At 39.6% G+C, this 15,906-nt stretch overlaps 1 protein-coding gene and 1 long non-coding RNA gene across 6 annotated transcripts in view; one reads left to right on the top strand and one right to left on the bottom strand.

The window, feature by feature from the left end:
• Window positions 1–729: 729 nt before the first annotated feature.
• On the bottom strand, window positions 730–6,715 carry LOC115341408. 3 transcript variants are annotated; one of them, XR_003923389.2, is made up of 6 exons: window positions 6,331–6,715; window positions 5,263–5,379; window positions 3,417–3,582; window positions 3,251–3,315; window positions 3,107–3,173; window positions 730–1,726 (listed from the first exon to the last, which is right to left on the bottom strand). It is a non-coding gene; the product is annotated as an uncharacterized LOC115341408 (long non-coding RNA). The 3 variants fall into 3 exon arrangements; XR_003923388.1 differs by having other exon boundaries at window positions 5,263–6,710; XR_003923390.1 differs by lacking the exon at window positions 5,263–5,379 and having other exon boundaries at window positions 6,331–6,710.
• Window positions 6,716–6,719: 4 nt separating this feature from the next.
• Window positions 6,720–15,906, top strand: part of GNAI1 (G protein subunit alpha i1) — a 38,638-nt gene continuing 29,451 nt past the window's right edge. For all 3 annotated transcript variants that reach the window (XM_030014332.2, XM_030014331.2, XM_041123646.1), the window contains exon 1: window positions 6,720–7,178. In XM_030014332.2, coding sequence (XP_029870192.1) covers window positions 7,061–7,178 — 118 coding nt within the window. In that variant the 5' untranslated portion in view covers window positions 6,720–7,060. The remainder of the gene's footprint in view (window positions 7,179–15,906) is intronic.

Raw genomic sequence — 15,906 nt, 5'->3', positions numbered from 1 at the left:
AAGTTATAATGACTTCATTTACCCTATAAAAACAATGTTTTTGCAACACAGTAATTGTCAGCATAATCTGTGTAACTATGTAAGAATTCTGAAAGCTGCTGAGCACTCTGGCTGTAGATCGGGAATGCATTTACTTAAACACGTGTATAACTTGCAGCACTTGAGCAGTTCCAAAAGAGAAATTCTGGCTATACTGAAGTACAGAAACAGTAAAGTAATAGTAATGGTAACATTTCCATTGACTTCAGTGTACCCAGGGTTTGAACCATGAACTTTGTTGCTTCTAGTAAACTGCTTAAAACTAAGGCTTGTTGGTTTATTTATATCAACTGGTGTAGCTAAGGAAAAAAAGACAAGCTTTAGGGCACACAAGCCCTTCTTCAGAAGCAGCAGAATTCAAAGCTAATTACAAGCTAAAAGTAAATGCAAGCACAGAGGTAAGTATAACTCTGGATTGAATCTGGGACCTTGTATGACTGAGAACGAACAGGACATTTTGAAGATTCAGCATACATGTAAACATAAAACCATGGCAAAGGCCTTCTTTCAGACCTGCTTCATGTTGCTGCTGTAATAATCACTGAAAGGACACAATTTTACAACTTTGTTTCTTCTCCATCTTTTGCAATCAAAAGAATCCCATAGAGCCATAGTAATAGAATCCCAAGTTCTAGTATTAGACTTTATGTAGTCATGTCTGGGGAAGAGAAGGACAAACCCACTTTGATATATATTTCAAAGTTATTTTACTTGGTATTTATTGATCAGTACTCACAGTTATTCAACATTCTGAAATGGGAAGACTACTACCATAACCCACACATAAATGTTTGCAGAAATAAAAAGGACCACTTATTAAAAAAATATTTTTCATTTACATGTAAATATCATATACCTTTCATTTGCAAGAAAACAAATAATATTTATTGGATAACATGGTCATAATCTACTCCATTCAATCAACAGACTTTACCTGCAATTTATTTTAAATTTGTAATTATTGAAAAAGTCTCTGAATCTCTGTAAGTAATCAGTCCTATTCTTTGGTTTGCTGATATGCTTTGTCAGCAAAATGGTTGCTGGATTTGTAGTATATTTATAACTAGCAGTTAAAACCTTGTATTAATACATTATAGAATCTATTCTATTCACTATGCAGTAAAAGAAAACAGACTTTTCAAGGTACCTACCCATAAGAGCTGCCTTTCAGAGTACATGTGAAGACACTACATATGACAGTCAAAAAGTTGTTATATTTTCTTATAGTTATTCTGTGCTTATGTGAGAGAAAAATGGAACATTCCTGCAGTAGTTTTCCTGAATATCTTTTTCAGTATAACATCTTAAGTAGTTGTTTCACTCACTATACTTTTACGGATCTTGAATAAAGATGTTTATCTTAAATTCATTTAAAAAGACACTGATTTATGATGACCTAGCATCGTTAAGAGTAAACATTACACTGATGGATATGTTTGCATATACACTCATGTTTACGTCCTACAATTCAAAATTGAAACAGTCACTACAAATAAGATTTACTAAAGCTTTACACAAATAGAATGATATCCACTCTACAGTTTTTGCTGATGTGACAACTGCACATGAATATACATATTTATGTATCTAATTTTTACTCACATGCAATGACATTTACAAACACAACACTTAGTGGTTCACAGTGCTGTTTCACGCTTACTGTGAAAGAATTTAAATTTATCCATACCTACAAAGAAACAAAGAATAATATAACTGCCTGGACCACACCCCAAAGAGGCATGTATTTCATAATATTACATGTTTACCTGATTTTTTTGCGGTTTATTTTATGTACAATTCATTTCTGCTATGGGTATACTAAAGGCATTATGTTCTGAAGTTCTACACTATTTTGTGCTGGCCTCTTAGCACTATGGAAACAAATGTGTATCTGTGTGTGTGTCTCTCTCTACAAATTAATATAGTCTTTATTAATAACATGCTCAATTTTTCAATGAGTTTGTCTTTTGTATATTTATACTATGAAGTCCATATCATGATTAGTTCCTTTGCAACTCAGGGTTAGAATGGACAGCAGATTTTGCAGCTTCTTTTGCCATAACTATTCCGAATTAAATCTAAGAAGATAATCTTCCAAAAACATGCAGACTGCACAAAAAGAAGTCTGCCTTGCTGAACATTTGCTCCTGGGTCTATCATATTCTAGTAGAAGACTTATCTACAGTGTTTTGAACAACGAAATTATCAACTTACAGACTCACAACTTGTTGGAAACCTGATCTTCTGGAAAAGTTAACATAATACGAATTAAATGTCAAACTCCCCTCTGCCCCATTGCTGAGCCTTCTCCTAGCAAAATATAGACAGTCCACCTTCCAGGACCTCTGGATTACACTGTGTGCATACACAAAGCTGATTCTCCTCCCCCATTAGTGTAATTAGCACAGCCTTCATTAAAATTAACAGAATCCTCACTGTGTATTTCAGGGCAGCAGTGAGTACTAGGTCGTGCAGAGTACTCACTGCCCTACATGGCATACGCCCCTCCTCCCTCCCAACAGCACCATCCTCGCACAATATACACCTTGGAATCTCCCAAGGCACTGACAATAATTACTTGCATCCATATTAACAAGCACTATAGGTGTTAGTATGCTACCAAGTTACAGCTTAATCAATTCAGTATTGTTCAGCTACGGTGTTAGGAAATTTTAAAACTGAACTTGTTTTGTGGTTCCAAGAAAAATCTCATTTTGAACTAAGCATACAAAATCTCTTAGTCAGAAAGGCCCTTCACAAAGGTGTTGCATGTGACACCTGAAGTCTGCCCTGTTATTAGTGACATCGCTGAACAGGAACGTTATCATAGCTAATTAACATCTAAAGTATCCGCTATTAATTAATCACACTAACGCCAGAGGAGAATCAGCTTCATTTATGCAGAAGGTCCTTGAAGGTGAACTGCATGTATTCTGCCAGGAGACTCAGCAATGGGGCAGAGGGGCATTTGACATTTAATTCATACAGTAGATTAGTATTTGCTTTGATGACTGTTTACCGTTTTTTCATCTGTTTAAATTTCAAATAGTGTAATACAGCTTCTTACCATTGCTAATGATTTAGATATGGTGCCACATGGAACCACAGCATCACATGGGAGCTGCCTAGTTAATCTGGAAAAAAATGGGGGTTACTAGAACTGTAAAAAAAGTCAAGAAGCTGGCTAAAGGCAAAACTGCAATATACATACCTTAAAACTGAAGCAGTAGTATGGAAGAAGATACCTTGCACTGAATCTTGGGAACATTTTGTTTTCTTAGCACAAAAAGAAAGTAAATAAATTTGATAACATTTTATTTTGGTTTAGCCATTGAGTTATAATTATGCACATAGTTACATGCTTTATTCAGATTTACCTTGGTTTATTCAGTTTTCCAGAGATAGAAATTCAAATTCTTGCCCACTTTCCTCTATTTCTTTCATAACAGTTGTATTCAATTTCTCATATATAATTTTGCGTACTGTGTCTGGTTAAAGATGAGAGCAAATAAGGTGGCTGAATCAGATAATTTAAATTAAAATCTGAAAAACAGCAAAACAGAAGGCTGAAGGCTAATCATTATCCCCACAAAACACTGTATATTCCATACCACACACAAGAATATCTATTAAGCCCATGCAGTAGCAGCTAAAGATAATCTTACAGAAAAATGAGCCCAAGAGCAGGTGATGGGGACTCGAAAGGAGGTCATACCAAACAACAGCTATTTGTTGTTAAAGCAAGCAAAACAACAAAATCTCTTGAAATAATCCTCTCTCAGGAACGAGGCCACAAAACACACACACAGCTTCTAAGCAATCTCCCAACTTGTCAGATAAAGGGAAAAGCTGTGTAATTCTAACTATAGGGATGAAATATACTCTCTCATATAACTATACTGCTGTGAAGCAACTCTAATCAATGCATTAGAGCAAACACATTCCTGACATTTTGGAATAAAACTGATAGATGGTGTACTGACCAAATACAGACTATATTTAACTATTTAACTATAGTTTCTTTTACTATGCAGTAGAATATTTTAGATTATAAGAAAATACTTTAAGACATCATGTACAGATCTATACTAGCCCCAGATATAGATTCAGGCCTCTACTGTTCTACAACTTTACATTATGTAAGACATTATTTGTTGTAAAGCATAACATATTTAGGACTAGCTAAATGTGTAAAAAAAGCAGACACTATACAATTCTGTTTTCCTGCTACAGGGTGATAAAAGGAAAAGGAACTTGGGCCTATTTCACCCTTTATACCTATGGCTGTAGTGACAATGTTAAAAAGGCAAGAGGGCAGACAGAACTGGCGGAGACACTTTTAGTCAAAAGCATAAAAATGTGTGTGCTGGGCACATGATAAAATGAAACAAAATCCATGCAAAGCTGGGGTGTCCTATTTGTAGTATCTCTATCCTTATAACATCTACCTCTCTCATTATCACATATTTCCATCTACCATAATCAGTGCTTACTACTTTCTTATCCCTTAATCCGCACACTTTCATTTGCCAATATCCAAACCACGTGTTGTTTATTTCAGAAATCATTCTTTATCCTTTATTTCCAAACCAGAAAATTACCCCTAAGCTTATTAATCCTCCTCTCCCCTCACTCCATTCTTTCCTGAGCAGCAGTCTATATCAATACCTCTGCCACTTTGTCACAGGAGACGCCAGGAACCCTAAAACAAGACTAGGTTCCCATACGTGAGGTGAACTGTTTTGTAAAAACTCTTATCCCATGGGACCAATGTGGAAGTTTGCACGAGAAGACACAAAATGGACTGCGTACATGAACCGCTCAGGAGGGCAAATGGCTGGTGGCAGAGAAGCAAGTCACACCTCTCAGCTGCCCAGCCATTCTCCATAGCAGTAGCACAATGGACATGGCCAAATAAAATGACTCAGAGGTCTTATGAAGTCTTAAGAGTTAATGTTGTTCGGGGTTTCTTTAAGAAAGGATTTATACCATACTTTGCTAGGGTTGAGTACATGCTTATCAATCAGAAAATGTTAAAATTATTTATGTCGCAGTTTAATTGAGCATTACCTACTTCATTTTACATCATTACTTATGGTTTATTCAGTGTCAGCATTCAAAGATGCCTGTAAAGAAGAAAATCCAACACATCCAATAAAAATTGAACATCTGATACACTTCTCCATCAAGATTAAGTATTGCAGGAAAAATCTTTTAACTTACCAAATATAGTAATAGCTGAGTCTGACGAAGTCTTTGTACTCTAATGCTAAAACACCTCCTGTACTGTAAAATTGTGCTCTTTTCGAGCTCATTCTGGGGGCAGAAATTCTCAAGAGCCTATAGAAACAAAAAATCCTAAGGTCTCACCAGGGAAGATGAACCTTAATTTAACAGATTTGCCTTGTAGACTCTTGCATCTTATGAAATGTTTTGACTGAAACTTTTCCTGAGATTCACCAAGTTTCATCTCACGTGCAGGCTGTCCTGACTCCGCTTACAAGTTGTGGGGGGGAGCGGTGCGGACACGGAGTCACGCAGAAACTCAGCTGACCCTGCTTTGAGCAGGAGGTTGGACCGGCTGTCTCCTGAGGTCCCTTCCAACCCGAGTTTTCCTGTGATCCTATTATAAGGTAACAGGAACTCTCTTTTGTAATCCAAACAGCTCGATGCGTGCATGGTGGGGAAAGAGCTGGATACATTGCACGTAGTTTTCTTAGGGGTTTTGTTTTAGAGACCAAAACAAGCAACAAAACAACCCACGGAGAGGATGCGGATACGCAGACAGCCCCGCGCTTGAGCTCTGAGAAAGTACGCCAGCCACGTGAAAAGAAAGTTGACCGAGTACTTTTGAGCCGTGGGGTGGGCTCGTTTCGTTCGGCTTTCTTTTCGTGGGGGAAAACCGCTGCTGACTGGCGAGTCTCGAGAGTCGGAAGCCCCGCTGCTGCTGCCCCGGGGCCCCTCCCGGCCTCCCCCTCATGAGGGGACGATCGCCCCGCAGCCCACAAGCTCCCAGCGCCGGCGGGGGCTGGACCCGCAGGCCCTTTGACAGATCTCGGCAGCGAACCGGCGGGAACAGAGCACAAGGCAGGCGGGGACGCCGGTATCCGACGGCGACCGAGGCGGCCCCCGGGCGGGGCCGTGACTGAGGAGAGCGGTCCCCTCCGCCGGCACCCGCTCCCCGCCACGCCTCAGGCGCCCTCGCCCTGTGGGGCCGCCCCCTGCGGGCGTTGGTACAGCCCTGCCCGGCGCTCCCCCGCCCCACCGAGGAGTGGAACCTCCCGCACAAACCCGTTTAAATTCGAGCCCTCAACGGTCGGTTTCCCCTCCGCCACTGGCAGGTGTCCGGGGCTCGCGCCCCCGCGCGCGGTGGCGTCACACAGACTCAGCGCGAGCCGAGGGAAGCTGCGCCCGCGCCCCCCCCCCCCCCTCCTTCCCGCGCCCGCTTTTAACCTCATTCACGCTTTGGTTCCCTCGCGCTCCCCCCCCTCCCCAACGGCCCGCCGATGCCGTGCGCACGCGCAGTGGTGCACGCGCTCGCCCCCCCTCTCCTCCCCCCCCTCCGCGCCGCCGTGTGGGCGGGGCGCGCGACAGAGCGCCTCCGGGGGGGGACGACGGGGGAGGGGGGGCGGCGCCGCGGGAGCGGGAGCGCCAGGGCCGCGGCGGCGGGAGCAGCAGCCTCTCGGCCGGCGGCAGCGGCCCCCGGTGCGTGGCCTCCGTCGGCGGCCCTCTGCCTTCTTCCCTCTCCGCGTTCCCCTGGGGACGGCTTCGGGCAAGCCTCCCCTCGCCGCCCCCGCCCCGTTCTCTTCCTCTCCGCTTGCTTGCGTGTGAGGTAAACTCGGCGTGTGGTGCCTACGCCGCCGTTGCGTTTCAGGTGAGGGAGGGGGGGGAAGGAGAAAGAGAGCGGGGAGGCACTCGCTCCCCCTCCCTCCTCAGCGCCTCTCCGGCGGCCCCGGGCGCGAAACCCCGCCGCTCCCTTGCTTCTCTTCTGCCGGCGCGGTACAACAGCCCCCTTCCCAAAATGGGCTGCACGCTGAGCGCCGAGGACAAGGCAGCGGTGGAGAGGAGCAAGATGATCGACAGGAACCTGCGAGAGGATGGCGAGAAGGCGGCCAGGGAGGTCAAGCTGCTCCTCCTAGGTAAGGGCTCGCGTGAGGTAAGGGTCCCCCTGAAGTAATTCCCCCCCCCTCCCGCCCTCCAGAAGCCCTGAGGGAAGAGCTTCCCTGAGGCGAGAGCTTCCCTGAGGCGAGGTGCCCCCTCGCCTCCCAGCCCTGAGGTAAGGGCCTCTGTGCAGTGAGGGCGGGGCGGGTGCCCGCCGAGTCGGCTCGCAGCTCATGCGGCACCCGGGGACGGCTGAGGAGAGAGGGCCCCGCGCCTCGGGCGGGGAGGGTGGTTGGGCGGTGGGATGCTTTTCCTCAGGTAACGTGGCAGAGGGAACGCCGCTCTGCCGTGGTGGGGTATGTGCTCGTGGCCCCTCAAAAGTTTTCGGGGTGAGGGGAGGCGCGGCAGCCTGTTAACACAGGTGAGCGCCTCGGCTTCTTTCGCGGTTAGAGGCAGGGTTGTTCTGGGGAAACGGCGCGGCGTAGTTTGTCCCGGGGCCTTTGTTTAGGGTGGACCCTAACTTCCCTACGAAGGGGATGAGATCTCGAACTTTTGACGTGGATTCTGTGTACCTCTGCCCAGAGGAAGGAGATGTTAGGTTGCAGGATGTTTGCTCTTAATGTTTCTTGTAGACCTGAACATCTCCTAAACTGTTGCTATAAGAATAAAGTGCAGAAAGCATCGAAGGAACACAAGGCAAAGTACCATTTAACTTTCTGCATTGTTTCATTTTTGTGGAAGTTGCTTATGTCGCTGAAATCTTACAGCGGGAAGTACAACCTTGATGGAGGTTCTAAATGTATAATATAGTGACTCACATAGTATGCTATCGTGTTCTGGAGGTTTGCTCGCAAGTACTTGAAGCTAGCTTTTTTGTATATTTTAAGTGATATGCTTTTGTGTAAAGATAAGTAAGATTATTTTTAAAAATTACTATACAAGAAAAAAGGAAGCGAGGGTTTTAATTAGAAATACCTTTGTGCAGGACTAAAACTACTGTACAACTTGTGGACAGCTGAATGCCGCAAGATCTGCATTGTATTAATGTTGTAGGGAGAAGGAGTTTTGCAGTGTATGCCACCTAGCTAAAACCAGACTGGATCCTTCGAATCTGGAGTTAAAAAGCTGTTGAGTTGCAGCTTTCCTCGTGCTGCCCTTCCCCTCCCAGAGCTATAGTTTCAGGCAAACTTTTTAAATGACCGACCAATTTGTTACTCCCCTAGACATTGGTTTTGCTACACTGCTCATCTGCAGTGCTCTATTCAGTACAAACATTGTAGTAGACCTCTTAAATAACTTCTTTCTGTTGCTAAATTCTAAAATAGCTCCAGAGGTGTACAGGAAACTGAAGCACTTGCATGTGTAGATGAAGAGATGAAATAAACCTAGTATGGGAAAAGCAAATGTCCTAAAATGTGTTTATAGATTTAAAATTTTTCTTGTGAGAGAAACAATTAAAGCTTTTCCTTTTGATTTGTTTTCCAGAAAGTGTTAGGCTTTTGATTGGTACTGTGCCTAGTCCTGTATGCCTTTGGAATCCTCAGATTGTTGCATGGAAAGGTTTTCCTGTATGTGATCAGTAGCAATACTGCAGAAGATGTTATTGTCTTTTTCAAATGTGGCAAAGTAATGCTTTATATGTTTTCTGGCAAGGCATTTAAAATGATTTTTTCAGTATTTTGCTGGTTTGTATGGAACTTTTAGTACGTGTAGTTTGGTAGCCATCTTCATATCTTTCATCATATTCTGTGGATATGGATAAAGTCCACATCTATAGAAAGATGTATTGAACTTGAGAATGAATTTTGTTGCTATTTTCAGTTGTTTAATGCTCTTATGTATAAAGTCCTATGTTATGAGCTTTTATTTTTAAATTTTATAAATACTGTGTTTCTAATACAGAAAAGCTTTTGAGGAAAGTACATTTTTCTGCTGGAATCTCATGAAACCGTAGGATATGGAACAAATGTTCAAATGTGTTTTCTCATAGCGTTCTAAGCAGTAGCTCAGTTGGTTTAGTACTTCCCCCTCCCCTGTTAAAGAGCGGTGTGAAAACTAGCTGGCTAACAACTTCTTTTAGGACCAGTTTTGAATCATTATTTAAACAAAAATTACCGAAGTGTTTACTGAACTCGGAATGAGGTTTTGTGTCTACACCCATGGATGCATTTGTTTATTTCACATGTCTTGGAATGAAAGTTTTTCTGTTACTTTTCCTTGCAACTGTGTCAGATTGTCTTAAATGTTATGTGAATACTTTATCTGATGGCAAAACTATTTAAAGTTACTTCCACTAGAGTCACTTTCTTCTCACTGCTCACTTTCCCAATTGCTTGTTCAGCCCATATGTCATAGTTTATCATCTACTCGGTTGTACTCCTACATCTATTTATGGGGTTGTTCTGTTAAAAAGATACTGAAATAAAAGGAAAAGTACAAATTGTGGTCTGTTGCCAGGAAAATACAATGTATGAGAAGCATCTAAAATACCTTGCTTATGTAGAAAAAGAGCATGTAGCTGTATACCTGTTGACCCAATAAGACAGACTTATTCCAGCATCTGTAAAAACTATATTTTTGTGTGGTGATTAGAGAATCCTGCTGAATCTTGAGTTAGAATGCTCAACTGAGGGAAGATGTGTTTATAAAATCAGTCTATTTCTAGCCTTTAAATTTAATTTATTCCATTATATGCTTTTCTAAAGGTTTTTCTAAAACAGGAAATTGCAGTGATTTAATTAAAAGAGATAGATGTGACATTGCTGTACCTAAACAATGACTTTGTGAACAATATCACTGATCAGTTATTTTTATATTTTGTTGTTCTCTCTCTAAGAAGAAGCAGGCATATTTAAGCTGTGCAAAATGCTATTGGCCTGGATTATCTAAATTCTTTTATCATACCTGTAAACTGGTGCATCATTTTGTACAAATTTGACTGCAGGTCATTTGGAATAAAAATATGGGATTCTGAACATTAGCCATGTATAACAATATTTTAACCTTGTAATTCTATGCACTTCAATGTGCTATCCCAACAGCAGGAGAACCTTTTCTGGAAAATTTCTGAGCGCCATCCTCATTAGTAGAAGTAAGCTGAATTTGAGCATATAGTTTGTAAGCCAAATGGAAAATGCTCATTTATACATGGAATTTGCTGCTTTTACTTTTTTAAAATCATTAAATAAATGAGCTTCTCTAATTTAAAATTATTTTCAATGTGTGACAAATACTTAAATTTCATGGGAACTCAACAAAAAATATAAGTGCAGTCTAGTATATTGTCCACACTAAAAATTCAACATAAAAAAGTGTTTTTCCTTAAGCACTTAAATATTCATATCAAGTTGATAGTTCCCAAACTTCTGTTTCCTAATTGTTTGAAGTAATATTTTGGTTTTTTTGTATTTTTATTGTTGTTTCTTATAGATAAGCTCATATACTTAGTGTGAGCGAGATTTCTGAAAAGCAATGTATATTTTGGCTGGCTTCCAAGTAGAGAAAGTAGTAGACCCAAGCTGTTTTTCTCTTCCATGGTTCTTCATCTTAACTTTTAGTGTTCAACAAATAAAAATTCCAGTAATGCTTGCAGAATGAATGTAATTCTACTCATCTTAGGAGATGGTTGTTCTGTGTGACTGATCTGTGTGCTGCATTAATATACATGTGATCCAGATCAGGTGTGGGTTTGCAAGTACATTTCTGTTGAATTAGCTAAAGCACATAAGACTGAATTTATGCCAACTGCAGGAGAACAGGCAGTACCTCATTTAGTAGAAAACCTTCTGGTATGAGGTTAACTCATCAGGTTTTATGAATACATTCAAACCGGCAGCATGAATTTATAGGATTATTAGCACTTTGTCTTGTGGATTATCACATTCTTCACCTAATATAGCAAATTCAGTGTTCAAGTTCTTAGTGTCTTGAATGAAAAAGGCAATAGATAGGTCCTAAACATCCCTTAGGAGTGGATCCTGGGATCCAGGAGGCCGCAGACCATATATTTGACAACTGTAATTATCTGTCTTTTTTCTAGATAATCACGTTTGTGGATTTAAGTTCAATGGACACCTTTATACTCATGACCAACAGAACTACTTTTCTATTCCTGAATAGATCCTTGTGATTCGTACTGGAACACTGGCATGTCGCGATCTTGAAGATACCTGCTTTTTAATTTAAGACAGAGTACTGCTCTTAATCTTTTTCATTGCAGTTCTTCCTGTTCTGGCAGGAACTGTCCTGGCAGTAACTAGAACAATTCTATTCAGTTGTTCTTCTAAATCTTCACATCTCGGGCATCTGTTTCTCCTTGCTTTTCTTTTGTTACAGACCTGCATCTTTCTGTCTGCTCAGTCAACTGACTCCCACTGCATATTCATCTGTTCAGCAGCATGATCCTTGCAGTCCTTGGAAATACCTGACTTCCTCCAGACCTGACTGCACATTGGACTAAAAAAAACCATATATATATATATATATGCTGTTTGTACCATTACTTCTCTTGCCTTTCCTCCAGAGTAGTGTCTTTCTCCACATTTGCAAATAAAAACGACTTTAGAAGCCTGAACTTATGGGAGCTGTCAAAAAAGCCTTATTCTCACAAACTAGTATTGCATGTTTCAGAGATGTTGACCTCATCTTTGTAAGTTATGCCAGCCTAGTCTAAAACATTTCTGACAAACTATTTCCTGTATCACCTTTAGAGACAACTATATAGATATTTACAAAGCTCACCTCTTATTTAAAAGCTGTTTTGTGATACCTAAAAGAAGCGTTTAATGTTTGGGTTGGTTTGGTTGGGTTTTTTTTGCTTGTTGGTCTTGTCTGTCTGCCTCTGCTCCCTTCCCACCACCAGCCCTGACTTTCTGCCTGTCTGCTTAGATTTAGCAGGAGTTCTGAACTAGGAGCTCTCTTGCATTTTAAGCTGGACTTCGGCAATCAGGATGTTATTTATGTGGACTTTTATATCCGACTGTATAGTTAAGTAAATTAAATCCTCAAGCCTCTGTACTAAATATAACAATACTTTAAAAGAACAAAGTCAAAATTGCTAGATTCCCATAGTGTAATAATCCCCCTTGCTTTTGTGAAAGGAGGCTCGTGGATGTATAGAAAACACAGCCATTCAGTTATGGTTGTGATTGTATAATTGCAGTTTGGGCTCTCTTATGCTTGTATCTTTATATTTGAATGTTGGTGTAATAATTTACATCATAATATTGGTCTTTAATGTGTGTGTAGACTTCTTCACTACAATACAAGTTATCTTTAGTGATTTCAGGTCATCTGTTGTGTTATTATTTTAAACCTTCATTTTGGAAGTTTCTTTCTAAAATCACCATTTATGTTTATATCATGATTTTTATTCTTTAACATTCTTAGGAGAAAATTTGCTTCAGTACATGTAGTACAGTTTCTCTTTAGCCCATTCTAAAACATTTTGTACCGTGTCATGATACCAGTAATAGTGACTTTGCTTTTTTGTCTCTAGATTACAAAGTGTAGTTATGGTTATATAAAAATTACTTTAACTTATCTTTGGCATCAGGCATTAAGGGTTTTTTTTTTATATTTTAAGAGTTAGAAAACATTTTAAGCTTAAAAAAAAATTTTCGTTGAAGTTGTGTTTTAAAAACAATGTAATGCTGCTTTGTTTTGGTTTGTTTTTTTTTTCCCCCCTCCTGAATTAGAGACCAAAAAAGCTCTGATAAGGTACTTTTTTGGTAAGTCATTCACTCCCAGCATCAGTGGTGCCTCAGGACTACACATAAGTTCTGTAATACACTGACTTAATCAGTTTCTTGCTACTTTTTGTGGCAGCACAGTATTGTATCATCATTGTGCTGATATGACAGTTTACTTCAGTCTTATAGATTATATTACTGAAATGATCATGCATTTAAGCTAACCTCCTTTTGTGAAGTTGTTTTTAATTCACTTCAGAACTAAAGTTTGCAATATAGCTCCTTGCATAGTTGCGTTGGCACAACTTGAACTTGGGCTTTGTGCTATAGTTAGGCTGTGCTGATTTATATAATCATATTGCAAAGTGGATTGTTCTTTTGCTGCCACATTTTACCCTTTAGTTGTTTTGGTCCTCTGAGGAGGAAGAATTGAGTAGTTGGCACATCCTAAAGTATGGCTAAATATTTTGAAACCAAGCCATGAGTCTGGCTTCAGAGGGCATGAAATTCTGAAGTCAGTTTTGCTGCTGAGCTTGATGGATGTCTGCAGCGTTTCCTGTAATCGCTATCTGGCAAATGTCAAGGTAGAAAATTGGAAGAAGAAAAAGAGATATTTAAGATGTTCTGTTAAGTGTGAAGTTTTTCTGCCATGGAAACGCTGAAATAAAGATCTGAACTGACTTGATAATTAGCTATTAAAAGTTTTTTTCCAAGATATGTATAGGAGAAACTGTATTGATGAAAACTTGCTATTCTGAGGTTGAGTCTTAGTCATTGTCCAGTTTTACTGAGGTCAGCTGTTCTATTTATTGCCCTCATTTGCTCAGTGTCCTACTGTTACCTCAGGCTTTGTGTATGTAAATTACTGGTTTGTTATCCTGTAAATGGAACTTAGTTGGCTTCACCTGAGAGATTCTGTATCCAAACAATATTTAAGTTGGTAAGGTACATAGAGAGCAGTTGGAAAAATCAGAACTTTGAACTTGTGAGAGCAAGAAGTTTTAAGTGCACTATTCAGAAAAATGCAGAGTTTTTGAAGTAGCACAACTTAGTGACTTTTCTGAGCAGAAGGATAATTAAGACACTGAAATTTATTAGATGATTAAGACAAAAATAAACTTTTTGCTGAGATGCTTTTATATACTGGGAATGTATGCTTTTGCAATAAAAGATTTGAACTTATCTCTTCTTAATGCTAAACATATTTTGTTTTCCTTGTCTATTAAGTAGGAGTTGACAAGACAAACTAAGATTTCTTAATGAGAATCACAGTGGGAAATGAAGGAATGATATGATGTCATAGACTAATTACCCATGTTTGTAACTGTTCATAACCCTTTCATGGTGTAGCTGTAAGAAGTGGTAAGAGTTGGGGATTTGGTAGGTGTTTCCCCTCGTCGTGGCTTTGCCCTTGGAATTTGCAAAGCTGTGGAGCCAGCTTCAAAATCTCTGGAATTATCTATGGTTTGAATAAGTAACAGTAGGTAAAGTATCATGTATCTGTTTATGCTGTCACAGCAAAATGGCCTAAAAATCACCTGGTGTCACAGATACCCATATGCATTATTCCTTGATTTGAAAGTATGTTATCTGTTCAGGTAAAATTTTGACTTTGTTTCATTTTGGTTTAATTGATGGCTAGCCCCTTCCTTGAAAACCATATTTCTGTGTAATTTTTTAAAATTTCTCTTCATACCATTCTTTCAGGATCTCAACTGATGGGGGTAATTGACATAGAGCATTTAAGAACCAATTCTTTAAATAAGAGATTTGTTTTTAAATGTATGATAGGCAAATAAATTGCTTTCCTGCCTTTGGTAATTGAAAGGTCATTGAAGCTCTGAATAACACAATTTCATGTATGTTTAAGTATCAACTTAATAAATTAAGTAGTGGTGTTGACATATATCCATATGTTTATATGGACGCTATGTATTTATATTCAGAGATGCATGTAAACTGCAATATTATATGTACCTATATAAATTGATATTGAAATTAGAAAATACTTTTTGTAAAGCTACTTATTTAAAGAAATCAACAGCATTTGAATATACAGTACTTCAATTTATGAAATAAACTGTACCTCATTACTTTTTCATATATGCTTCTTAGAAATGTGGTATTGCATTTGAAGTGCATAATATACTTAGAAAAGGTACCTGATTAAATCTTTAGTGAAATATAACAGTATCTAGGCAACCAGAATGGACAGAAATCTTTACAATCATTGCTCTAAACAGATTGCTTTTAAAGAGGAAATCAATGTACTGTAATGAAAATTCCTGTTGAAGCTGTGAAGCAGGTTTATAGTTCTTAATATCTTCTAGAATTTAATATGGTCTGTTTCTTGAAATGAAAATACTATTGAAATCAAATGGCTGCCTGTATACTATCTTCCCTTTGCAAAGTTGGTAAAATAATTTCTTGCATACAACTACATGTTGGCTTTTTACATGGATGAAGCTGTTGTAGTTGTTTGGCTTATATTATAAGTTGTTACCCATCATGATTGTAAGGAGGTTCTGAATCGGGGGGGGAGAGGGGGTGATAGTTTTCAGTAAAACTCAAGATGTTCTTGCCTACTTTCTAAATCCATATTGGAATGCTGGAAATAAGCAGTGCATGTTGTCTAATAAGCAGTTGAGCCATTCTAGAAGCTCTGTGTTGCTAAAAAGGAGAGTGCTCTTGCAGCATCTGGCTGAGTGGTTTTGCCCTCTCCCTGGCACTTTTAAATGCTTAATTCAGTTTTGTGCTGGTTTAATAATAGCAAATTGGCTGTCCTGTTTGGATTTAGTTTGCTGGTAGAGTGGTCAATTTGACTGGTATTTCATAATGGTCTGGTGAGGACCTGAATAAAAGCATGATGAGGAGCAGAGATACACACTTTATGCAAATGGAGTACTGGAAATGCATAGCAGTGGGTGGAGGGGAAAATGGGTACAGAATAGGATTCTTTCAATTTCTGCATTTCTGTGTCTCAGTTTACTGTCAAATTGGATTAGGAATAAGGTGAAATTGTGTTCAGCTGCAAGGTCCAGTTGGTAGACATGTTAAACTCTATTCAAAACCCACT

The sequence above is a fragment of the Aquila chrysaetos genome, chromosome 5 (assembly GCF_900496995.4).
Source record: "Aquila chrysaetos chrysaetos chromosome 5, bAquChr1.4, whole genome shotgun sequence".
NCBI lineage: Eukaryota > Metazoa > Chordata > Aves > Accipitriformes > Accipitridae > Aquila > Aquila chrysaetos.
The sequence above is the reverse complement of the archived record's forward strand: the minus strand, read 5'-3'. Positions and strand labels throughout refer to the sequence as shown.